Below are 27,029 nucleotides of genomic sequence, written 5' to 3' on the forward strand. Positions count from 1 at the left end.
CAGTTTCTTTCCATTTGCTCAGAAGTGAGTCCCATAGACACACACAACTGTATCTGATGCACAGGACCCAGCACCTCAGGAGGGCTCAGCTGCTGCAAGCTCCCAAATGAACCAGGAATATGTTCATGTTAACAGCCAATAGTGGGCCATAGGCTGCTCACTCCAAAAGGACATGCCACCCTGGCTCCAAGCCACACACTGTGAGCCACTAGCAGAAAGGGCCACAGAGCCCCCTGTACCCAGGCATACTGAACAAAACACAAGTGGGGCAGCCGCTACTACAATTAGAGCAGGCTCCCACCCGACAAGAGGAGAAAGTCACACAAATAGCAACACCTAGGTGGGCACAATGTGGCTGCCACACTGGGACCTGCACGGGACAACATTGCTGCCCTCCAACCTTGGACGGCCCACGTGAGATTTACATAGGTGCCTTTTACACAAATGATGCCCCAGGTCATCAGTCTCTGCTAAGATTTACATTAGATTTAAGAGTTGGAGAATCCTAGCAGCCAAGATCCTGCACTGGGAGATAACAAAAAAAAAAAAAAAAAATCCTGCATCTTAAAGCACCAGATGCTCTATGTATGCCTCCCTTCCCTAAATGATAGTTCTTCCCAGGGGCTTGAGCACACCATCATTGGGACAGCACTGGACTCTGACTTAAAAGCCCATATCTATCAAAAAAAAAATGTCGAATACTTTGGTTACCATCTGACTCAGCAACAGAACAGACGATAGCAACTGGGCCTCAAAAGAAACAGGAGATCTGCTAAATTCCAGTCCCTTCAACCTGCCATCAGACTAGAGAATTCTTGGGGGCTACTGGGTTCAGACATGTATGGATCCCCAACTTTCAGTTATGACAAAAGCCCTCTATGAAGCCACAAAGGGGGGAGAATGGGATCCTCTTATATGGGGGTCAACTAAGCAAAAGGCCTTTGAGGACATTAAACAAGCACTCACCAGTGCACCTGAATTATGGCTCCCTGACCTCACAAAGCCTTTCTTTCTGTATGCCCATGATCAGTCTGGAGTGCCTATAGGAGTTTGACTCAGATGCTGGGGACATGGCACTGTCCAGTGGCTTATTGTCCAAACAGCTGGACTCTGTAGCCCAGGGCTGGCCACCTTGTTTATGGGCCCTTGCAGCCACAGCTCTTCTGGTGTTAGAAGCTGATAAACTGGCCATGGGACAAGAACTGGTTGTCAGAGTTCCTCATTCAATTTTGACATTGTTAAAATATAAAGGTAGACTAATGAAAGAATGGTCATATATCAGGGCATATTATGTGAAAACCCATGTATCCGCGTAGAGGTCGTCAGAACTTTAAACCCAGAAACTTTGCTGTCCATTGGACCTGGAAAACCTGATCACAAGTGTGTTGAGGTCATAGGTGAAGTGTTCTCCAGCAGACCAGACCTAACAGACCAGCCTCTCAAGGACGCTGATGCAGAGTACTTCACAGATAGAAGCAGTTTTATAAAAGATTAGGTATGTTTTGCTGGATATGCAATGGTCACTCTGGACTCTGCTGTCAAGGCAGAACCTCTGCCTCAGGGAACTTCAGCACAAAAAGTAAAATTCATTGCTTTGACTCAAGCACCTCAGTTGACAGCAGGAGTCTGTATGGATATTTACAGATTCAAAATATGCGTTTGCTACCCTTCATGTTCATAGGGCCTTATGTAGGCTAATTAACTCAGGGAAAACAAAGAGGGGGAGAACATGATGTATGGGCAAGAAATTCTTAAACTTTTGGATGCACTATGGGCTCCCAGGAAGGTTGTGATTATATATTGCCAAGGTTATGGAAAGGGAAACATTGTGGTTTCTCATGGCAACCGGAGAGCTTACAGAGAGGTCAGGTTAGCTGTCTGCAAGAAATGGGAAGAAAATCCAGTCCCAGGTTTAAATGATGCCCTTCTGCCTGGCCAACTAGCTAACAGAATGGGAGCCAACATACTCCCATCATGAAAGTAAGTGATTTAAGACTGAAAAAGAAAATTTTCTCCCAGGTGGATGGTGGAGATTTTCTGATGGCTGGTAAAGCCATCCCGGAGATTCTAACCCCAGTCTTTATCGGACAGTTCTACAGGAAAATATGTTGGACATACAGCACTTGAGACAGTTCTGAGTCAACATTTCTATGTCCCCCAGCTCACAAGCAACATCTGGATGATGTGCAAACAATGTGAAGTTTGTACTCACAACAATTCTTGTCAGGAGCCAAAGCTCCCACCAGGAATCCAAACTATAGAAGAAGTACCTTTTGAAGACTTGGAAGTAAACTTCACTGAACTACCAAGCTCACGGGGCTATAAATAACTTTTGGTTTTTGTGTGTTCATACTCTGACAGGTGGAAGCCTTTCCCACCCACACTGAAAAGGCTAGGGAAATACTAGGATGCTTCTCTGGGAAATTATTCCCAGATTTGGTGTCCCAATAACTATTGGCTCAGAAAATGGGCCAGCTTTTGGGCAGAGGTGATATGATTACTGACCAAGAGTGTAAATGTCAGATGGAAGGCTGCAGAGTTCTGGTAAAGTTTAAAGGATGAATAGAAATTTAAGGCTCAATTGGGTGAGCTGTGTCAGGAGACTCAATTACATTGTGATGAATTTCTTCCTATTACACTGTTGAGGATTAAATCCACTCCCACTAGGAGGACTGGATTTTTTCTTTTGAGATAATATATAGGAGCTCTTCCCTCTTATTAGGGGACTACAGGGAGACTTAAGAGAGATAGGAAAATTAATCCTGAGTCCACAGCTTCAGGTCTTAGGGAAAACTTTACAGGTTCTCAACCATTGGGTTAGAGAGAGGTCGCCAGTAAGTTTAACATAGATGCACACTCCTTCAAGCAAGGAGATTCAGTCTGGGTCAAAGAATGGAATATTCAACCTTTAAAACCTCTTTGGAAGGGTCCTTTCACTGTTATTTTATCCACCTCAACTGCAGTAAAGTTTGCAGAGATAGGTCCCTGGATTCACTACACCAGACTCACGCCTGCAGCTGTGGATTGGGAGTGCTCTCCAGATGCTGCTACACCCTTGAAGCTGACCATCCCGAAGAAAAAGGAGCACCAGAGAAGCTTGAGGATCAGAAGGACAATAGCCCTGCTGGTCTATGCACGGCCAAAGCTTGAGGAGACTACGACTGTGTTTCAGCCACACAGGAGAGACTGGCTGACCAATGAAAGATAAACTTCCCACCAGAACTAATGAACTCTTTTAACCTCCGAGACAGTTCCTATACTGTAATGCATTGCCATTCCTTGCTTCTAGATATATACACAGTTCTCTGTTTGGTTTTTGCAACTGCTTTGATAACAGTAACTCTTACTGACTGGACTCTGGGTAACAAAATTTCACTTATAGTTTCTTTTTATCTTGTTTATATAAGTTTTCTAGGATTTCTTTGGTGTTATTAGTTTGGCTTTGTTAATTTATGCTGTTTAACCTATGCTAATGAAAACATTAGTTGGGTTTCCTTTGATAACCATAAGGGATTCTGCCCTACTCCTATTCCAACTATGGAAATCATGTGAACCATGTGTCAAGACAATCCACTATAACTAAGAGGTGGTAAAACATATATTTAGGACCTGTCCCTCTAGAGGAATGTTATAGTTGGGTGATTGTTTGGAGAAAAAAAAAAGAGGTCCATTGGAAAGAAACTTGATTTAGGAAGTAACCAATCTTGGGGTGAAGGTAACTGGCCACCCCAGAGGATTATTGCCTCTTATGCACAAGATACCTGGGTACAAAATGACAGTTGGAGCTACAGAACTCCTACTGACATGTTAAACAGAATTATTCATTTACAAGCTGTACTAGAAATTATTATTAATCAGACTGCCACAGCCTTTGACCTCCTAGCCACACAACAGACCAGATGCGAGTGGCTAACTATCAAAACCACTTGGCATTAGATTACTTACTGGCTGAGGAAAGAATATATGTGGAAAGTTCAACAGCTCAGATTGTTGCATCCAAATGGATGACAATAGACAAACAGTTAAAAATATAGCCAACAACACAAGAGAACTAGCACATATCCTAGTTCATACCTAAAAGGACATTAAAGTTTGGGTCCCAAACATGCTTTTTGGAGATGGTTTTCAACTCTTGGTAGATATAAAACTTAACTGGTGTAATGGGTATTCTGCTGTTAACCTGTTCATTGCTCCCATGTTTGGCTCCACTGTGCATTAAAACTATTGGGTCCACTATAGAAGCTGCTGTTGAAAGGATGACAACAACTAAGATTTTGGCATTATATAAGGCTTTAAGCCAAGATAATGGTAATGATGCTCTTAAATTTGAAGGATTAAATTATGGGGAGCATCATTAAAGGGGGGAATTGAAGTGGCACCCCCTTTCTCCACAGAAAAGCCCTCTTCACCATGGCAGAGTTTAAGATTGTCAGCAAAAGAGTCCATTGTAGTTAAACTTCCTATTTTCATGTCACCCTGTTTACTTGGCCAGTGGCCGAGAAGATACCAGCACTTCAGGTGCTGGACACCCCCTTACTAGTTTTTCACAAAACTATAGCACTTTGAAGAAATGTGCAAACAAGGCCTCTGGCCTTGAGCTGGGCTTCACAGAGATGTCTACATTTTTAAGATAAATTACAAATGGGCTCCATGGTAACAGCTGGCAGTGGGAGGAAAGAAAGGGGAGATGAAGCTCCCCCTTCTCAGGTGTTGTCCTTGAAGAGTTAACATGCCCAGAACAGTGAAGGAAAAAGCTGCTTTTGTGTAAACTTCTGCAGACTGTGAACTTCTGAGCCCCTCCCCTTACAAGCTGGGTATAAAACTCTGAAACTCCCTGAACTCGGGGTTCAGGGGGATTGATTGATTACAGCAAAGGCTGTACTCTCTGAACCTGGCTGCAGCCAAATAAAACTGTTTCCTGCTATCTTTGGTGCCTTGCCTTGTTTGTCCCTACAACACAGGTATTTCCAGAAAGGATGAAACATAGTCTCAGAGAAAGTAAACTTTTTAAAGAACTTTCTGGAGTGTGATGTATGATGAAGTATGGTCATTTTCAAAAACAGTGTGTCCATTGCACATATCCTCAGGCAATGAACTTTAAGAGAAAAGGTATCTTCCTAATAAACGTAGGGGCTGCCTCAAAGTCAACAAAAATTAATGTCCCTAAGAAACCCTTTTTGGAGATTTTAAGAGTGAATTAAGATCCTACTACAACCCTATACCATGTGTGGTAAATTGTTTTTATTTCTTTTTTCCAGAAAGGTGTGCTTGATAATGTTTGATAGGACAATAATACGAGTTTGGCGTCTAGCACAGACCCGGAGACCCCGCTACCCACACTACCGGGGGTGGAGCCCTTTACCCCAATCGGGCCCCGCCCACCAGGGGGCTTCCAGGTGTGGCCTGGCGCTGGGCCCACTCGCCCTGGGGAGCCGCAGAGATGCTTAGGCGTGGATGCGGGAGCCCTAGCCAAGGCGGGTGGGCATGCAGAGGACGCCTCTGCGAGGGGACCTTCTACAGCGAGCCTGGGGTGTCCACCGAGAGCCACGCGGGCGCCGGGAAACCCAGAACTTCCCGCTCAGGAATGACTGCCCCGGCTCCCGGCGCTGGCTGGCTGGGGGTGGGGGGATGTTCTCGCGAGAGGAGAGGGGGCGTCGGGCGCCGCGGGTTTGGGGGGCACGGGGAAGCCTGAGGACTAGGGCCGGGTAGGGAGGCGGCGGGCAGGCCCAGGGACCCGGGGAAGCCTCTCCCGCCAGTCGCCGAGAGCCAGCCCCTGACGTCAGGAGTTTTCCTCAAAGTCAACAACAAGCCCCGCGGCGGCGGCGAGAACCGATCAGCTACAGCCCCGCGAGGGAGGAAGGAGGGGGCGGGGTGACGGCGGCAGGGTCCCCTAGGCGCGGTTCGGCCCTGCAGACGAGGCCGCAGACCCCCGCCCCGCGCGAGTCGCGTCCAGGGACCCAGAGCCTCCGCCTGTGGCCTCCCGGCCGGCCCGACCCGGCCCCCGCCCAAGCGGTGTTTTCTGGTGATGAATTGAATTTGTAGCCGGTATCCGATTCCCATGTAGAGTCTCCGCCTCCTCGCCCCCCCCCCGCCGCCGCCCGCCCTCCTCCCGCCTCCTCCCGCCGCCGCCGCCGCCCGCTCCAGCTCCGCGGCCCGGCCCGGCCGGCTCCCTCCCTCCCTCCCCTGCAGCCCTTCGCCTGCCCTCCCGCCAGTCGCCCCGGGCTCCAGGGGGCTAGAGGCTCTGCGGGGTGGGGGGAGGATAGGAGGGGTGGAGGAGGGAGGGGGGACCCCCGAGTCGCCCCCTCTCCTCCCCCCGCCCCCCCAGCTCCATCCTCCGCCACCGCCCGAGCAGCTGCGGGGCCGCCGCCGCCGCCTTTGCAGGTAACAGCCACCGCCCCCCACTCTCGCTCCCCTCCACTCCCTCGGGCCCCCCAAGCCGGGTTCCCTCTCACTGCGGGCCACGGGCGGGGGGTGGCGGCGGGGTAGGGTGAGGCGGGGGCGTCTGGGTTGTCACTGCGCCGGGGGCGTGGGCGGAGGCTGGGTCACCCGAAGCTTTGGGTGTGGGTGGCGAGGCCAGGGGATGCCCGGCGCGGATGACACCGACACCCCCTTACTTTCCGGGGGAAACTGGGGGGCGGTGGTGTACTGGGGGCCGGGGGAGGGGTGTTCCCGGCCTAGCGGTACCGTCTGTGTCTGGGCTGCCCGGGCCCGGCGCCTCCTGTCTCTGCGCAACTCTGGCTCCTTCCCCTAGGCCCTCCCAGTCCGGGCCGCGGGGCGTGGGGAGGGGGCGCCCACTTGGCCCGGGGCGGCGGTGAGGTTATATAACGGGTAGCCCGGTGTCAGTGTGTTTGGGTTGCTGGGGGGGAGGGGGCTGTCTGTCGTTTGCCCTGGCGCTGGGGCTGTCTATGCGCCTAGGGTGGGGTGAAAGCGAGGATGCACCGGCGTCCCCCGGGGTCCCCTTCCTGTCCCACCCTACCCTGCTGCCTGCGCACAGGAAAAGACGGCGCGGGTGGGGTGCTGTGTGTGTGTGTGTGTGTGTGTGTGTGTGTGGGAGGTGGGTAACATACTTGTCTGTGTTTTTAATAGTAGTGGGGTTTTGATCCGCTTGGGAGTTGTGTGCTAAGAATAGAAATGTGCGGAAGATGCTGGGTTTGGCTGATACACTGATGCTGTCGCTGCTGGCGGCGGCGGCGGCGGTGGTGGCGGTGGCGGCGGCGGCGGCTCTGGCTGCAAGTAAACAAACCAGCCTCTTCCTCGTCCACCTCCTCCTCCTCCTGCGCATCAGTCTGCATCAGCCATGATGTTGGTGGGGCCCTTCAGAGCCCAAACTTGAAGTCTCGGTGGTTGCTGTGATAACCCTGATGCTGAGGCGGGGTCACCCCTTGTTTGGGATTTCCCGGGAATCTACCTTTAGGCTAGAGATACTGAAACTCTTTGGGGCTAGGTTTTTCCCAGTGCTATTATTTACTGGTTGTTTGTCCTCAGAAAGCAGAGGAAATGCTCACCCATACATCAAAAGCTAGGATGCTCACATTTATCTTATCAAAAAATGTTATGAAAATAAAGCTCATTTTGCCAGTGAGGTATTTTGGTTGAAAGCCCAATGGGTTGTAATTGATAGTTTCCAAATAGAAACAACAACGAAACCTATACATTTATAATAATTTCTAGTACTAATAAAATATTTACACTTTGTTTTTAGAAAATGCTTCTTGAAGCTAAAGGATATGAATGACTTTTCATTCATAGTTAGTACATTGACCATTACCTCAACTCATTTCTTTAGACGTGTTTCTTATTTTCTGAAGTCATAAGTTTTAGAAGAACCATAAATCTCTAGACAACCACTGCATTTTGTTTTCTGTAGACACTCATTGGATGATATATTCACTTAGGGAAAAGTTGGAAAAATCAAAGGTGGACTAGTTCAATAAAAATGATTTAAGAAATAAGATTTAGAATGAGTATCATTTGAAAAATATGTGTAAATATGAATATTCTAAGAGGTGGTTGTCTAAAGTATGAAATTTTTCTATTAGAAAATGGCTACTTCATAAATTTCTAGTTTTTCCATAATATCTGAGTGAATACACAATTATATGCAAGACATAATGTAACTTTTTTCTTTGTCAATATATAATCTTGATTGTCTTTGAAGATCTTTTTGTTTTCATACTTGGGATGACCCCAGTATCTGGTTTGAGTTTCAAATTTTAAAGTCAGGGAAAGCATACATTACATGAATGAAACAACATTGGAATTTAGATGAACTGCAGGTAGTGGTTAGTTTTCAGTTGTATTGTGTATTTTCTATGGTATGTTTTCCTACAATATTTTAAAGTTAAAAAGTACATACTAATTATGCCAAAAAATTTGTGGCACCATTACTCATATTCATTTTCTCTCCCATGCTTAGCCTTTCTGTAATGATTAGTGAATTGTCTTCCAACTTAAAATTAATAGTTAGCTTAATAATCTTGACATTGATCCTTAGTTGTTATGTATGTCAGAACACTTAAAGGTCTGCTTTGGACTTTTTTGGTTATGTAATTTTATACAAAAAATAGTTGTAAAATAGTTTTAAGGTTTTATTCATTTAACAAATTATTAGAGTGGAATGTTGTTCTGGGGGCTGGTTTGAGTAAAAATTTTAAATATTTATATTTTATTCAGAAGATTGCTATAGTGAGAAAGAATTTGTTTTCAGAATCATTGCAAACCAAAAAAAAAAAAAAAGTATTGGTTAAACTTAGAGAAAATGGAATCTGCAAAGTAAAAATTTAAGATTTTTTAAACTCTAGCTTTTGATTTAAACATGAAAATTTCCAACCATTGGGGCTTCTTTTAAAAGAGGAACTATAAATTGGTTTTGTGGAAGTTTACCTTTTATTTAAACTTTCCATATTTTTATGAAGATAGGTAGTTACAGTTTGCTTGGTTTTTAATACCTGTTAGTTCAGGAATTTGTCCTTTAGATGATTAAGATACACTTACTATTAATATGTTAATGGATCTTTACCTTGATTTGATAGGATCTGGTTTTTAAAGTATGAGGTCAGTCTGAAGCATTAAAAATAATTTAAAACTATTTAGATTGGAATAACAATGTGCAAGGACAGAAAAACCATTTTCATTTTGCTTTGACCAAATTATTCTTGAAATTTGGCTTGCATTTTTAAGATAATTTCTGTAGAAATTTTGTGTTATAAAATTTAAATCATTTAAAATTATTCCTCAACTCCAGATTTCAGTATGGGTATTAGTATTATAAAAATCCTGGTTTCACATAATGTACACTTTTCTGGAAGGGTAGCCTGAATTTTCTGATGTTAACAGATGTTTTGTCATGGTCTAGATTCCAATTTCCAGTTAATGCTAGTTAGTGCTTGGTGAGTATTTGTCATGTGCCAGGCACTGCTATGTGTACTTTTCATGTATTAATTCACTTTGTCTTCACAGTAATTCTTGCTACACTTTTGAAAGTGATTTTCATGTGAGAAAAATACTTACTGTGGCATAAAAAAATCTGATTTTTCCTGATTCTGGAACACTTTTTCTTTAGCATCTTCTCTAACTTATTTGTGCCTATTTCTGGAGTTAATTCTTAGAGTTTAAATTTGCATAATGTACAATAAGCTTCACAGAATCAATATAGTAAAAAACAGAAGTGTGTTGACTGACCCATTAACATTCTTTTTCATTTCATTTGTTTTAAGTGCCAAATTGAATGCCTCTACTGCTTATACATCTTATTTTAACATTGTAGTCTTTCATCAGATTAAATACAAACTCATTTCTCCTGCCAGGTAATCTACAAATAGTATTTGGTAATTACATTAATATGTTCTTGAACTATAGGTGTGTTTTTTTTTTTAGTTCTGCTTTTTATCAGTCCTCTGCTTATATTTATTACCAACTAGATATTTTACATTTCTAAGTGAGTATATTTTGCTAATCTGCAGAGAAAATAGAAAGATTTACTAAAGGAAGACACAGAGAATTTTAAAATGAGATTTTTTTTTTTTTTCCTCCCTGAGGAAAGCCTCTGACCATATTTGAGTGGCTAGGGGATATTTTGCCAATATTGTAGTTTAGACCAAATTTTGTCTGAATTGCTGTTTGATGCTTTATCTTCCCAACTATTTATTCAGTTCTTGAGGACAAAAATTATGTAAAATCGTGATACTGTCACTTATGATGCCATCTATATGTGAAACAGATTTTTAATAAATTTTGAGAAATCAGATGTTAGTTCTGCAAGAATTATGAGCTATTCAAATAGCTCATCTAATGCAACACTTTATTACTAAGGAAATTAAATAATTAAAGGGATCTTACTCAGCATTACTCTGGGTAGGGCAGAGTCTGGAACAGGGAACCAAGTTTTTTGGTTAGTCCAGTGCTCTTTCTAATGTACAATTGTGATGAACTTTGTTATAGGATTCAGACTTGACTGGTTAACTCTCAGTTAAGCCTGGGATAAAATTGTTAAGATGATTTTGACGTTTACTGAACCATATATTAATTGTATTAATGTGTATGTATAGATTTTATTTTATGATTAAAATGGTCTCCAAATCAGATTTTAGATGTATGTTAGAAATATGTGGCCATCTATAACTGAAGATATTTTGGTAGTCCTCAACCTAGGTTATCAAGGTGCCTTCACATAGAGACAAGTAACACTTTTTATATGAGAAATGGACACTTTTTATAAGAAAAAAATGGAATAATTTATCAGAAGCTTGTTTATTTTTATTTATTTGTTTTTTGTGGAACTGGGGATTGAACTCAGGGGCATTCTGTCATTGAGCTATATCACCAGCCCTTTTTTAGTTTTAGACAGGGCATATCTAAGTTGCCCAAACTGGCTTCAAATTTGGGATTCTACTGTCTCAGCCTCCTGAGTAAGTGGAGGTTACAGGAATGCATCCCTAAGCCTGGCTCTTGTTTAGTGGTTTAGTTCATGAAGCAAAGGAATCTGATGAATATTTTCCTAATTGTTTTAAATTAGAATATTAAATATATCACCTAGTCACAAAATGATAATTTTAATAATGGACATATTGGTTAAATGGCGCTCAAAATGCCCTAAAAAGGAAAAATGAAGCTTTAAGTTTTTGTAGATGTATTTTATAGAAGTGACAGTTTTAAAGAACTGATAATTATGTCTGAAAGTTATATCTATTCAAGTATTTTACCATCACAATCTGAATCTCTGATAGAGGGCTTTAAGAATGTTCCACTAAGTGTATTATTGTGCTCTGATGAGAGGAAAACAATCTAAAATAATAGTACATGGTTTATGTAACTTACTTCTGAATGTGATATGGTGTTTTGTTTTGTTTTGTTTTAGATATTGAGCCCAGGGTACTTTACCACTGAGCTATACTTACAACCCAGCCCTTTTAATTTTTTTTATTTTTTATTTTGAGACAGGGACTTACTGAAGTAATTAGAACCTCACTAAATTGCTGAATCTGGCCTCAAACTTTTGTGATCTTATGTTGCTGGATTACAGGCATGTGCCACTGGGCCTCTGACTGAATATGATATATATATTTTTAATACATAGCAACTCAAAAGGGAAAGACTATCTTAGAATTAGAAGTTTTGTATATTCTCATGTATTTATTATGGCATGTATTAGTTTCACCTATTTCTTAAAATCAGAAAAAAACCATAGAATTATATTGTGGATACTTTTGACCATCATTTGTATTTTAAATAGCAATATTTCATTGTATTTGAACATTAGTTGTTCTTATTCTGTTTGGTTAGCATATATACAGTATATAAAAACTGTGATAGAAAAAGTAGATTTCAGACAGCATTATAGCCAAAGTTTAAGAATTATTATAGTTTAGAAAAAGTTATTAAATTGTATTCTGACATTTAACTTAGAAATTAACATATAGGAAATTATTATCCTATTAAGTTTTGTTCTTATTTGTATGAAAGAGAATTGCTGGAGGCACCTTTTGACTGTGTGTCAACTTACTTTTAGTCTTCTGTTATAATTTCATTTGTGATACTTTAGTTATTAAATTTTTTATGTAGTTTAAAATGTTTTGCTCTTGTACTTTTGGAAGATAATATGGTGTAAAAATTGTTCGGAACTACTTGCAAATGTTAATTATGTATATTTGAGAGTTCATATCTTACTAATGGATAGAAAGCATATCAAATTGATAGATGACCTCGCTTGTAGATGGTTACTCTTGTTACTTGTTACTAGCTTGCTATGATAACTGTGGGGAAGTGTCAGCATTACTGGTCATAGTTTTCTTAGATTCAATACTGTGGATTCATTAACTACTGCACAGAGTTTTTGTAGAATCAAATGAAGTCTTATAAATGAAAGATCTTTGATGACAGATTTTAATATAGGTTTGGAAAATATTTTTAAAAATACTTACCTTAATTCAATATCATTTTTGCCACAGAGTAGAAAATCAATATATAGTTGACTGAGTAATTCTGTGTATATTAGATACTTTTTGAGTGAATGATATTCTAACACATAGTTGAAGTTTAATTATTGCTTAACATTGCATGGTTGATTGCTATATGTAAACATATTCTTTTAAAAAAATTAAAAAATATCATTGAGCAAATAGGCTGTTCTTTCCTCTTTTTTTCCCCATGATAATTTTTGGGTAGTATTGATGTTTATTTTGTTTGGAGTTGGAGCTTGATGATCAAAACAAAAATTGTCCAAAAAAAAAGTCAAATAAGAATAGTTTTAACATGTTCTAGTCCTTGCAATTAATGGAATAGGTATATGCTTAAATGCAGTAGGCTTCAAAGAAAAATTCAAAATTTGTCATTTATAACTCACTGGATAGAACACATCTTTAAAAGTTAGGATTGTAGGAGAGAGGTGAAGTTTGTTCTCTAGGAAATGGATGGCAAGGTTCCAGCTAATCTTTTTTATTTTATTAAGAGCTCTATAGTTACACATAGTAGTTGGGTTCATTCTGACACTCATCTTGCAGGAAACATACTTTAAAGGATAGGAAAGAATATTATAATTTGAATTATTTACATAGATGTAAATAGTAAATTCATATTAAATTCCAGGATGTTTAAATTCAGATTTGTTTTTAATATAGCATAAAACCATTGTCTTTGTTGATTTACAGTATTTGTTTGCTTAAGCTGTGGTTTGCTTCTTTTCTTTCTTTATTTCTTTTTTGGTACTGGGGATTGAACCCAGGGATGCTTAACCACTGAGCCACATCCCCAGCTCTTTTTATTTTTTATTTTGAGACATGGTCTCAGTAAGTTGGTTAGGGCCTCACTAAGTTGCTGAGGTTGGCCTCAAACTTGTGATCTTGTCTCAGCCTCCTGAGTCTCTGGAAATATAGGTGTGCAACACTACACCTAGGTAGCCTCTTTTTAAAATTAGTTATCTAAAGCTGCATTTTTGTTCATTCATTCACTCATTCATTTATTCCATATTTGTTGAAAATCTAAGTCCCTGGCACTATCAAATTGCTTTACTAATTTATATTGTAATTAAGTGAAATAAAAATGTGAAATATTTTGTACATTATAAAATGGCATTCAAATATAATAATTATTGTTAGATTCTTCAAGTAGTCTTGAATGAAGATACCTTTGATGTAACTGCTCTGTATTAATTCTGTATTGAATCTGCCATGAATTTTGTGTGAAACATTTTATAAGAATAGGAAAAATTAGATTGTCCACAGTGAAATGTTTAATGCAATAGGCTTAAAAGAAAAATAAGCCAAATTTTGTCTTGACTCACTGGATAGAACATATTTCTATAGAAATTAGGAGTGTAGGAAGGAGGTTTGCTGTACTCTAGGGAACAGGTAGCAAAAGTTCCAGTTCATCTTATAGACTAGTGTTTTTAGTAACATGAAAGATGACTTGAGGTAAGACCATAGTTTGTTGCTTATTTTTGACTTATGACATCTTTTAAGTTCTTTGAAGAAGGTATTATTTTAGCCAATAAATATCCAGAAGCAGTTTTAAAAGCTGAATATTACGATTATTGACCGGAAGATTGTGTATTTAATGTACGTTTTTAGCAGCTTAAATTTTACACAAACACTGATAAAAAAAAACTTATCCAAAAAATTAGGTTTTAGAAACTACTTCATTGAAAAACAAAATTTCTTGATTTAGGTTGATCTGGGTATTTCATTTTATTGTTTTGTACTGAAGAGGCAGTGCCAGTGGAAAAAGCATACCTATATTCCTGGTTGTCTACTCTTGGTTCTCCCATATAGTGGCTGTGTGAGCTTGGGCAAGTCATGTTATATGTCTGACTTCTTTTTCTTCAACTCTAAAATACAAATCCTTCCAGCTTTAAGATTTCGATTATAAAATGTCCACTTATTTTCAATTTTAAAAATACTTCTTGGTGTTCTTTATAAGGATATCATAATGCAAATTATTTTAATAGGAAGTATATGTTTATTAGATATTTATTTTTTGTTGTTACTAATTATTTCCCTGATCTTTTGTCCACTTTCACTGTCAAGAATAATAAGATGTAAAATTCTCTTGAACTCAGATTATGTAATTTTATAGTCACAAAGAATGGCTTTACTACGGACCTGGGGATATAACTTGGTAGAGTGTTTGCCTCTCATGCACAAGGCCCTGGGTTCAAACCCCAGCACCACAAAAACACACAAAAAGATGGCTTTACTAGATGTGGGACCCCTTACTTAAAGTACTGTCAAAGAGAAGAGCTACCACACAGATCTTTTGAAGACATCATTTTGCCTGAGTGTTTCCCTGATTATTTATGTAGTATAATGAATTAACCCTTTCAGTTACCTAGATCTGTCTTATGTAGCTGGGTTCTTTAGGGTGTTAAAGCAGTCAAATTAAAATGATGATTAGATTCTTTCCTGCAGGCTTTTTTGGGGGGGTGGGAGGTGCCATTTTTAGTGGTGAAATGGGTCTGATCTTGAATTAGGTGAACATTTTGTATGGTGGTATTAGTTTAGGCTTTGCTGGAATAAAGAAGTTATACATGTTAGAACATTTAATACATTGCTAGTGATGTTTTGAGAAGGATGTGGTTTGTAGAAATTTCCTAAACTTATTTGCCCAACTTCTTTTTTATTTTCCAGAATTTCTCTAATTTAGTATTCTCTTAAACATATTTTGGGAAAACAAGCCTAGATTTTAATACCCTTTTTGACTCTACAAGAGCAGATACCTATGATGATTTTGAGTAGTCCTGGTCCAACCTATGGGTATTGCCTTCAGTACCATGGCACAAGAGGTTGTTTTCTTTTAAGCTGCGGAGCCTTTGTCAGGCTAGTCAGGCAGTTCAGAGGATGTTTAGTCTTGACTCTTGATTGCTAAATGATTAGGCTCTGTCTGCACTTAATTTGCATTGGAGAAAAACCTGTAATCTAGTTCAGTACTATTTAGGGAGTCTGATCTTAAACTTAACTGCTATGTTTTATTAATCAAAACCCAAGTTGAGTGGGCTGGGGTTGTAGCTTCGTGGTAGAGCCCTTGCCTAGCATGTGTGGGGCACTGGGTTCGATTCTCAGCACCACATACAAATAAACAAAATAAAGGTCAATTAACAATAACAACAAAATAATAAAAAAAAACAAGTTGGCAGATAGTATGGTTATATAGTCTGTATATCCATTTTTCTGGTTATCTAAAATTTATACTTTTGTTCCTGGACTACTATAACATCAGTGTGCTGGAACCACTTCTTTGAGAATGTGGAAATGCTGTGACGCAGTTTTGTCCTTTAACTCCTTTTTTAGGTTGAGAGGGATAATAAGAAATAGTCCTATAAACTCACCACTATATATAAGGATGTTTTTAAGGACTTTTAATTATTGCGCTTTATGATATCTTAAGAAGACCCATGAAATGAATTTCTGGTTTTTGTCCTAGGAGGCATTGAATTCTTTCTGGGCAACTTTTTCCATTTTATTATAAATATTTAAACCTGTTGTGTTTCCTGAAATTTGTGGCTCATCTTTCATAAACAAAGACTTTTACTCTGATTTTCTTTTATCTTAAGACTATGTAGTTTTCTAAAAACGCAGACTCTGAAGTCAGTCAGCTTGGGTTCATATCTGGACTCCCATCAATTACTAGATCTGTGGAACTCCAGTAAGCTGTTTAATCTCTGCCAGTCTCACTTTCCCCATCTATGAAATATAGTTAATAGTACCTGGCCACCACCGACCTAACAGTACCAATAAGAGGATTGTGAAGATTATCTGAGAATGATAAATGTAAGCACCAATAACAGTGCTTAGTACATCCTGAATACTCATTTTTTTCTACTTTCATATCCTCTTTGTTTCACTTTCTTCATGTCCTTTAAAAAAATAAATGATTTCTCATTATGTGTTTACTGTAAATCTACCTAAAATATTTCCTGGAATAAGGCTGAATAAGAATACATAAACATTAGTTTCTTAGGACATCATATTTTCTTAAAGTACAGCAATTAAAAATATTCATAATGGTTTGCCTTAACTTTCTGGAATTAACAGATGTAAGCCACTTAACTTTCATTTTATCTTTTCTTCACTTCAGATACATGTCACAAATTTTCTATATTATGTTTTTGTATAGGTGTGCCAGTGGTTTTCTTAAGACATTTTATTGTAATCTCTTAGATTTAAAAGTTTCGCTATCATTTTAAATCTGTCATAAGACCAGGGAAGTGCATTCATTATAGAAATATTTAATAAATAAGCTCTGCAGTTTGAAGAGCTAGACTTTTATGTGAGGTCAGGCAAGTTGAAGACATTTACAAAGAATTAGTTGTTTGTTATTGCTATGTGAGTTGCAAGAATGGAAAAAAAAGAAATTCTTTCTTCAATACTTCCTTCTAGGCTGAGTCATCACTAGAGAGTGGGAAGGGCAGCAGCAGCAGAGAATCCAAACCCTAAAGCTGATATCACGAAGTACCATTTCTCCAAGTTTGGGGCTCATAGGGGAGCCATCATGAGCGATGTTACCATTGTGAAAGAAGGTTGGGTTCAGAAGAGGGGTAAGTGCTCAACAAAATCCAAATGATATGGTTGGTAAGCGTGCTAAACAGTGAGTGGTGTCTTAGAAGTTGATCTTTTTTTCCTGAAATTTTTAAACATGCTGTCTAGTAAGAGAGAAATGATATATAACATGTATGTAAGGATTTTGTTTATTAGGGATTTCTTTATAATTCTTGACTTTAATATTTATGGTTTAGTTATGAAATGAGATTTGACTTTCTGGTACATTATGTGCATGCATATTAGTGCTATATTTTTCTGTGGTGTCCACAGATAGCTTTAGAGTCATTTAATATGTAGGCGAGGTCTTATATGTATTTAATGATATGTAAATATATAAATAAAAGTATTCAGTTAAATTTGGATGGTGGCACAAGAAGGACTTAAAATAATTAACGGGGGAGGGGTCACCAACAAACTCATGGAATCAACAGTTCCATAAATTAGATATGTAAAGTCTTGAGGTAAAAGGCCAAATGAGAAGTTGTGTTTTTTTTTTGTATTTTTAATTTTATATTTTTATTTTTCATTATCTGTTTTTTGTATTTACTGCTCAAAGTAAAATGTTCATTATTATTATTATTAAAGAAAGAACTTTTTAATGTAAAGCTTAGTTTGTTATCTGTGAGATTACCTGCTTATGTAGTCAATGTATTTATTAGAAATCTAGAGTTTAGACTAGTTGCTAGGCAACTACTATTTACTCACACGGCTAAGTTGAGTAGGATGAAAACTCTGCCATTTTTAGGACTTTTTAGTTCCTGTTTTCTGGTTAAAGGTACCTCTTAAATACTGATTTTCATATTATTTGAAGATTTATAGCTGATACCTACGCTGAAAAGTTGTTGTCAGTAGTTAAATGTGATTGTATATTATTGAACTTTTAAATCAGCCTTATTGAATTGTAATAAAATAAAACAATTTTAAGTTACACTTTGGTAAATTCAGCAAATGTAGTGTAACAGACATTGAAGATACAGAACATATCCATCACCCCAAAAAGTTCCTTCACGTCCCTTTGTAGTCATAGTCCTCATTCATTCCCTCAACCCTAGCAACCACTAATCTGCTTTCTTATGATGATTTTACTTTTCTAGAATTTCATTTAAATGGAATCATGGGATCCATAGTCTTTCATGTTTTCTTTCACATGACACAATACTTTTAAAAAATTTATTTATTTATTTATTTTTTAGTCATACATGACAGTAGAATGCATTTTCATATATAATACATACATGGAATGTATACATACTTCAATCATATTGTCTATTCTATTCTGCTGCTCTTACTATCTTCCCTACTCCACCCCTCCTCTCCCATCCTTTCTCTGTATCCAATCTAATGTGACACACTTTTTTCTTTTTCTCATCACCACATCATATATGTATACATGACATAATACTTTTAAGATTCACCCATATTGTGAATATCATTGGTTTGTTCTTTCTTATTGTTGAGTAGTATTCCAAGGTTTGGAAATATCACTCTTTATCTGTAACATGTTTAACAGTTAATGACATTTGGATTTTTTCTAGTTTTTGGTTATTATGAATAAAGCTGCTTATGAATACATGAGTGCATGACTTCGTATGTTATTCTTATTTGTCTTGGGCAATAAACTAGAAATGAGATTGCTGAATCATATGGTAAGTGTGTATTTATAAGAAGTATATATTTAACTTTATAAAAACTGCCAAACTGTCTTCCAGAGTGGCTGATCATTTGTTGTTAAGTTGTTCTACAAATGTTATTTTCATAAATTTGGGAAGCATTTTCAGATTTCCAGGTTTTAGTGCCTTATGAAGGTTTTAAAAAAATTTTAAAACTTGTGTATTATATTAATTTTCATACCTTGGTTTTTGGGGGATGGCAAATAACATAAACCTTTTAAAATTTTACTTATCTCTAAAATTTATGTTGTGAGGACTAAATGAGATAATGAATATGCTATATATTTTTTAATATATATATATTTTTAGTTCTTGATGGTCCTTTATTTTATTTGCTTATTTATATGTGGTGCTGAAAATTGAATACAGTGCCTCACGTGTACAAAGCAAGCACTCTACTGCTGAGCTACAACTCCAGTCCCAGAATTTGCTATATTTGACAATCCTAACATAAATGTAGATCTGTTACTATGTCCTTATGTTTTTCAGGGTTTTTAGGGTGGTTCTTTAGTCTAATTAATTTTATCTTGTCTGAAATAGCATGTAGAAGGTTAGTATCTAGTGCTTGGAATATAGAAAAAAAAAAGAACTCTTTTAGGTTTTTTTTCTGCATTGGTCAGAGAAGGGGAATTGTGTGTGTGTGTGTGTGTGTGTGTGTGTGTGTGTGTGTGTGTGTTTGTGTTTGAGAATAGTTGTATAAATGTGAGAATTTGAATAGTACTGAATGGTATAGATTGAAAAGAGAAGATCCTTATACCTCTTGAGTTTTTATTCTCAGAGGTAGTAATTTTAGATTTTAAAATTCTTCTCCTGATCATTATCCTAATTGGTATATTATACATTCAACTTTATTTGTGGCTAACTCTTGTTACCTAATCTTGTGTGTTTTCATTCTGAAAAATGAAGAACTTTCAATACCTATTACACCTATCCCCGCCCTTTTAAATTTTGGTTGACTTTATGGTTAAATGTCAAGCTGTTGGACCACTTTAGAAAATATTCGAATGTTATCTATAAACTTGCACTTTACACGTTGTGAAAAATTAGGAACCCTTGCCTCATATTTCCTTCTTAATTTATGTCAACTATGACACATATTTTGTCAAGATTTACTGTATATATTTGTCGACTGTGCAAAGGAGTAAACAATGTTACAATTATGTTAGTAATGCATATTGCTAAAAATGTTGTATGATGGGATTCTTAGGGAAAGAAGGAATTTCTTATATTCTATTGGTACTCAAAATTGTGCCAGTCTTAATTTAGTTTGGCTTCTAGTTTGAACCATGACTGTTTTTCCTTGACTTTCTAATTGCCATATTTCCCCCCTTTTTGTAGAAGAGAGCATGACTTCATCCTAATCATTCAGTTAATTAGCTTTTTAATCATACTGTTCATTGAAGTTCTAATGTGAATTGACTTTTCTGGAGATCATGCTCAGCTGTCACATTATTTAATTTATTTCTCAAATAAGTTCTTGGCTTTTTTGAACCTCATGTTTTTTTTTTTTTTTTTTTTTTTTTTTTGTAGGAGGGTGTTTATTTAGTTTTCTAGAGCACCTCCTGAATTAATTTTTCAGGAGGACTGTGTGTGAGTGCTTGTTAGCATAATGTTTGAAAACATCCTTTTTGCTTTCATACCCCCTCCCCCCATATGGAACTTGACTGGGTGTGGAATTCAAGTTTAAATATGTTTTCCTTCAGAATTTTGAAGGGTGTATTTCATTGCCTTTTAGTGGCCAGTTTTACTGATAAGAAGTTTGATGCTCAAATGAATTATTTCTATGTAGTAACCTGTTTTTGTTTTCTCAAGACTTTTTGTGCCTTTTCATCATTGGAATTGGGAAATTTAAAGTAAAATGTCTTTTATTTATTCATCCTGTAAAAAATTTGGGGGAACCTTTGAACATGAAGTTTCTTTGTTCTAGGAAATCTCTTATATCTCTTCTTCTTTTTTAAATACTTTTTTTAGTTGTTGATAGACCTTTGTTTTATTTATGTATTTATACGTGGTGTTGAGAATTGAACCCAAAGCCTCACACATGCCAGGCAAGTGCGTTACTGCTGAGCCCCAACCCCAGCCTTTTTTTTTTTTTTTTAATTTCTTCATTTGTATAGTTTCTGTATTTATTTACTCTTTTCTGGGCTTTGAATCAGTCTATTGTTTTGAAGTTTTGATTTACTATTTAAACTTTTTTTTTTTTTAAAGAGAGAGTAAGAGAGAAAGGGAGAGAGAGAGAGAGAGAGAGAGAGAGAGAATTTTTTCTAATATTTATTTTTTAGTTTTCGGCGGGCATAACATCTTTCTTTGTATGTGGTGCTGAGAATCAAACCCAGGCCGCATGCAGACCAGGCGAGCGTGCTACTGCTTGAGCCACATCCCCAGCCCAAACTTTTTTTTTTTTTTTAAGAAAAACTTTTGTTCTGGACAATTTTCTTGATTCTTCTATCCCTATTAAATTATTGATTTCAGCTATTTATATATTTGGGAACTGCTTGTACTTAATAGTCACCTGCACTTAATAGCTATCATCTTTAATCTTAGAATACTCATTAGGTTTTTATTTATTCATTCATTCATTCATTCATTCATTCGTTTGTTAGTACATACTGGGGATTGAACCCAGGGATGCTTAACCACTGAGCCACATCCCCAGTCCTTTTTTCATATTTTATTTAGAGACAGAATTTCACTGAATTGCTTAGAGCTTCACTAAGTTGCTGAGGCTGATTTTGAACTCATGATTCTCCTGCCTCAGGCTCCTGAGACCCTGGGATTATAGATGTGGGCCATCAAGCCCAGCTCCAAAATTTTGGAGATTTTTCTCCACTTTGAGTGACTTTCAATTTGTTTGTTGTGGTGCTTTTTTTGGAGATGCTAGTTTTCTTCAGGTGTCTGATGATAGCTGTTTGCCTGCATAATTATGAGAGAAGGAGAGGGTTTACTGGTAGTGTCCTCTATTTTTATAGTTTTCTTCTTTAAGTTAGATTGACTAAATTAGGATTTGTGATGGTAATATCAATACTCTTGAAAACATTAGGTGGACTGCTAGGGGAAATGAAATTTAACATTTTTTCTCTGTCTACTATTCTTAATTTATTCCTTTAGATATTTTTCAGTATTATTTTGTGTTTTAGTTAAATAAATTTCATGGTATAGCCTCTTGTTGTTTGGTTCTATTTTTGGTTTGAAACATTTCTTCCTAAAAAGCTTAATAATATTTACTGTCTATGTTCCCTAGGCAGATTATTATCACCTGCATTTTTGTGAACTTCTTTGAAAATAGATATATCTGCCTCAAGGTGTGGTTGTAAGCACTACAAGATAATTTGTGTACAGAAGTGTTTTAAAATTATTTATTTTATTAATAAAGGAGATTGATGTGGAAAAGCTATAAAAAAATTTGTGACTTAGTGTATAGCTCATTGATAGAGCATATGCTTAGTATGCTTGAAGCCTTGGGTTTAATTTCCAGAACCCAAAGGGGGGGGGAAAGTTATAATTGTAGTCCTTTCTTTAAATATTAGTACTTTTTCTGAAGCCCATTTTTTGGTAAATATATATTTTTATTGGTTCTAATTAGTTATATATGAGAATAGGATATACTATGACATAATTATAAAAGCATGGAATATCATTTGTTCTGATTCAGTCCCTAGTATTTCCCCTTCTATTTCCCTTCTCTCTACTTTATTGATTTTTCTTTTTCTTTCTTTCTTTCTTTTTTTTTTTTTTTTTGGTTTAACCCATGGTACTTAATCATTGAGTTACACCCCAATCCTTTTTCTTTTTTTATTTTTAAGACAGGGTCTCATTAGGTTGCCTAGGGCCTTCCTAGGTTGCTGAGGCTGACTTTAAACTTGTGATCTACTGTCTTAGCCTCCCAAGCTGCTGGCATTACAGGTTTGCACCAGTGTGCCTGGCTTCTATTGATTTTTCTACTGTTTACACACACACACACACACACACACACACACACACACACATATATTTTTAAATTAGTGTCTTGTGGGTATACATGATGGTGAAATTCACTGTGATATATTCATATATGTAGGTCAGATTCATTCCACCGATTTTTCCTTATCCCATCCCTCCCTCTTATTTACTCCTCTGATCTTACAAACTTCTATTCCTCTTTTTATTATACCCCCCTTCCAATTTTGGATTAGCTTCTGCATATCAGAAAACATTTGACCTTTGATTTTTTTTTGTGGGGGGGTGACTTATATGATAGTCTCCAGTGCCATCCATTCACCCACAAATGCCATAAAGTTATTCTTTTATAGCTGAGTAATACTCCATTGTGTATATATCGAATTTTCTTTATCAATTCATGTGTTGAGGGGCACTTAGGTTGATTCCATGGCTTAGTTATTGTGAATTGTGCATCTATAAATGTTGATGTGCCTATGTCACTGTAGTATGCTGATTTTAAATCCTTTGGATGTGTACTGAGGAGTGGGATAGCTGAGTCATATGGTGATTCTATTCCTAATTTTCTTAGGTTTTTCCACACTGTTTTCCAGAATGGTTGTACTAATTTGCAGTCCCACTAACTATGTATGAGTATACCCTTTCCCAACATCCTCACCAATATTTATTGTTGCTTGAATTTTTGATAATTGCCATTCTGACTGGAATGTAGTTTTAATTTGCATTTCTCCAATTGCTAGAGATGTTGAACATTTTTTCATACATTTGTTGACTGTACTTCTTTTCAGAAGTACCTGTTTAGTTCTTTTGCCCATTTATTAATTGGGTTTTTTTTTTGTGTTAAGTTTTTTGAACTCTTTGTATTTCCTGGATCTTAAGGTTGTGAGGAGCAGGTGGAAAGGGTTTTTGGATCAATTATTTTCAATTAGCTCCTGTCTAGATACAGTCTGATTTTATTTGTGTTTTAAGTGAATAATTTGCTTTTCAGTAAATGCCTTCTTGGAAAAGGAAAATAAAAGTTTTAATTATTGATATTATATGGGTAAATGCTTACCTAATCTTGGTTATTAGTAATATGTCAATAATTAAACTATTTTTTTCTGTAGCAGTTGAAAAAATTGTATTTATTGAGATACTATTACAAACACAGTATTGTTGGTATTAGAAATAACAATAAAAAATTCATGTAGCAGACATGGAATAAAGTATTATTGCACTGGGTGTGGTGGCACACACCTGTGATCCCAGGGGCAGGAAGATTGCAAGTTCAAAGCTAGCCTCAGCAACTTAGTGAGGCTGTCTGGAAATAAAAAATAAAAAGGACTGGGGATTTAGCTCAGTGGTGAACTGCCTCTGAGTTCAATACCTGGTACCAAAAAAAAAAAAAAAAAAGTATTGTCTGTATTTTTCTCCTTGGTTGACCTAGGAGATTCTTATTTTACAACTTTGCTGCCCATTATCATAGGTGGCATCTGCATATATATAACCTTCTTATTAAATTATCTTGTTCAAAAATTAGTCTATAACTCAATAGATCTGTTCTTGCTTAGTTGTATTATGGCCAGTGGTATATTTGTTAGGAAGAAAGTTCATTAATAAAATAGAAAAGTTAACCTTTTAAACTCTAACGGTCTAAATCATAAAATTAAGCAGATTGCAGTAATATTAATCACAGGCTTATTATAATCTCTAAAATTTTATTTGCTTAATAATACTGTTTCTTTAAAACCAAAGAAATACAGTGTTTTAATACTATAATGAAATACCTGAACTATTTTACAAAGAAAAGTGTTTATTTATTTAGCTCACATATTTTGGAGGTTCAGTGGCATAGCATCTGCATGAGCTCATTTTTGTTGAAGGCCTCATGGTGTTTGGCATATGGTAATGGTGGCCAGTGTAGGCCATCACATCTGAAACCAGAATTAGAGGAAGGATGGGAGGTGATGGGCTTGTTCCCTCTGTAATAATCCTCTTGCAAGAACTAAAGAGGTTCTATGGGCACTACCTGCCAAGGGCTTGCCCCTAAGGACCCAGTTCCAAAATTTCTACTACCTTGCCAAATCTCCAGTCACAGTACGTGCTTGGGGGACATTCAAATCACATCCAAACCATAGTGTTATATAGTCTGTTATAAATGTTGAAAGTCAATTCCTTGATAACAAATTAAAATCTCATGTATTATTTGTTAATCATTTAAAGATGTGACTTTTTTAAAACTGCAGCTCTAAAAATCTAAAAGGTGGCTTATTTATTTATTTATTTATTAAAAGCCCAAAACAAAAAACAGATTTGTTTTTTGAGATTGGGTTTACCTGTGTTTCAGGGGCTAGTTGTGGGCTTAAGTGATCTTGTCTCAGCCTCCCTAGTTGCTGGAACTATGGGAAAAAAACATGTTGATTGTTGAAAATGCTGCATGTATGTGTTAATCACTTAACACTTTTTGTTGTAATAATATCAAACAAATTGAACTGTTGTGTTTTTTGTATGTAACCAGTTTGAGCTTTTAAACAACTTTTTTCTTGGTTTATCTTATTACTTATGGTTTCCAGTTCAGCGATATCCATAAAGTTTGTCCTTTGAATGCTATTTGCCTTATATTCTATGAAATGGTTTATTTAGATGAAGCAGAGTGTTAGTACCTGGCAGTTCTAAGCTAGAAATTTTTTATATTTATAAATTGTCTCACAAGACAACTTAATTCTGTTGTGCAAAATATATGTTGGCAACATATAGATTGTGAGCCGAATTATTGTAGGGTGTAATTGTTGTGGTCTAGTAAAATTTAATTAAGTTGTTGCGGAAAACAAACACATTTTGGGGGTGCTTATCTTAGTCTGAGGGCCTTTCCTTCTCCTTTTTCTGTGTACATACTTGTGTTCTTTTTGTTCATATTTATTCTCAAAGTGACTAGAAACAAATTATAAAGTGATTAAGGCAAAAGAAAATGACAGTGTGGTTTCCTGTTTACTACTCATCAGCAAGCTTTTTCCATTAAGTGTAAAGAGCTGTGCTAGTGACTGTATAAACCACATAGTAAATTAGAGAAGCTCACTTTGACTGTTGAGGTTATAAAAGAAGGATAAACATAGGAAAATTAAATTTATTTTCTAATGGCATTGAAATTCTTTGATTTAAGTAATGTATTTACAGTAATATGAAATTTACTTTTCTTAAAGTTTCCATATATTCATTTTGAAAATTTTAACCTGGAGAACCAAATGGAGAACCGTCAAGTGAAAAGCTTTTATATGTAGTTGAGAGTTAGTTATAGAATTGTAAAGTTGCTGTTACACACACTTAGCTCTTCCCAGTCACTTGAGTCTTTTGTATTGATGCATAACTTGCAGCTTCATTTAACTCACTTATTAATGTTAGTTACGTTCCCCCCCCCCGCCCCCGCTGTGCTGGGGTTGGTACAAAGGGCTTTGTGCATGTTAGGCCAACAGTTTACCACTGAGCTATACCCCCAGCCCTTAATGTTAGTTACTTTCACAATTTTTTACATAGATGGTCAAGTCATCTGTGAATATCCACAGTTAATGTTTCTTCCTTTCTAATCTTTATACTTTTAATTTCTTTTTTAATTGTATTTCCCTGGGGTAGGATCTGTGTGTATAATATTCAGTGAAAGTGGTGAGAGTGATTTATTTGCCTTTTTTTGTATTGGGAAAACATTTATCTTACCCCCTTGGTACCATAAAATTAGCTGTTATGTTGCTACTTTTCTCTTGCTGCCTGCCATTTATTAGGTTGAGAAAGTCTCTTCTAGTCCTGGTTTGCTGAGAGTTGATGTTTTGGGTGGGGTTTTGTTTGTTTGTTTTATCATTAATGGCCATTTAGTTTTTTTTTTTTTCCAGAAGATCTCCTGCCTATGTTTGCTGGAATAAATCCCATCTGATTGTTTTTTTTTTTTTTTTTGTGCAAGGTTGAGCCCAGGGCTTTGTACATGCTAGGCAAATGCTTAACTTTTTATTTTGACACAGATTCTAACTAAATTGCTGAGGCTGGCCTGGAACTTGTGATCCTCTTGCTTCAGTATCCTAAGTATATACTTTTTGCTTGTTTGTTAAATTTTGTTTTTTGTGGTGCTAGGGATTGAACCCAAGGTCTTTGCACAAGTTAGGACGAGCACTCTACCACTGAGCAACATTCCTAGTCTCTGTCATGTATTTTCAAAAACATATTGCTAGTTTGGATTTACTGATATCTCGCTAAGAATTATGTTTTTCATCACCTCCATCCATTTATGAGTATTGATCTGTAGTTTACAAATAGCTTGGGAAATATTCTTGCCTCTTTTATTTTTGAAGGAATTTACATAAGATAGATTGTATTTCTTCCTTAAATGTTTGATAGAATTTATTGGTGAATCCATCTCCATTAGTGCTTT

The 27,029-nt window shown here is 37.1% G+C and overlaps 1 protein-coding gene across 9 annotated transcripts in view; it reads left to right on the forward strand.

Annotated features, from left to right (window-relative positions):
* Positions 1-6,133: 6,133 nt before the first annotated feature.
* The window catches only part of Akt3 (AKT serine/threonine kinase 3), a 267,691-nt gene continuing 246,795 nt past the window's right edge, over positions 6,134-27,029 (forward strand). For 5 of the 9 annotated variants that reach the window (XM_040277169.2, XM_078022979.1, XM_078022978.1 and 2 more), the window contains exon 1: positions 16,869-17,026. Coding sequence is in view for 4 of the 9 variants with exons in the window: in XM_078022976.1 (XP_077879102.1) it covers positions 16,981-17,026 (46 nt within the window). In the remaining 5 variants the exon portion in view is untranslated. Of the gene's footprint in view, positions 6,382-16,868; positions 17,027-27,029 lie in introns of those variants that run through there. The other 4 variants (XM_078022976.1, XM_078022977.1, XM_078022982.1 and 1 more) reach the window with 1 other exon arrangement.

The sequence above is a fragment of the Ictidomys tridecemlineatus genome, chromosome 10 (genome assembly GCF_052094955.1).
Source record: "Ictidomys tridecemlineatus isolate mIctTri1 chromosome 10, mIctTri1.hap1, whole genome shotgun sequence".
In the NCBI taxonomy this organism is placed as follows: domain Eukaryota; kingdom Metazoa; phylum Chordata; class Mammalia; order Rodentia; family Sciuridae; genus Ictidomys; species Ictidomys tridecemlineatus.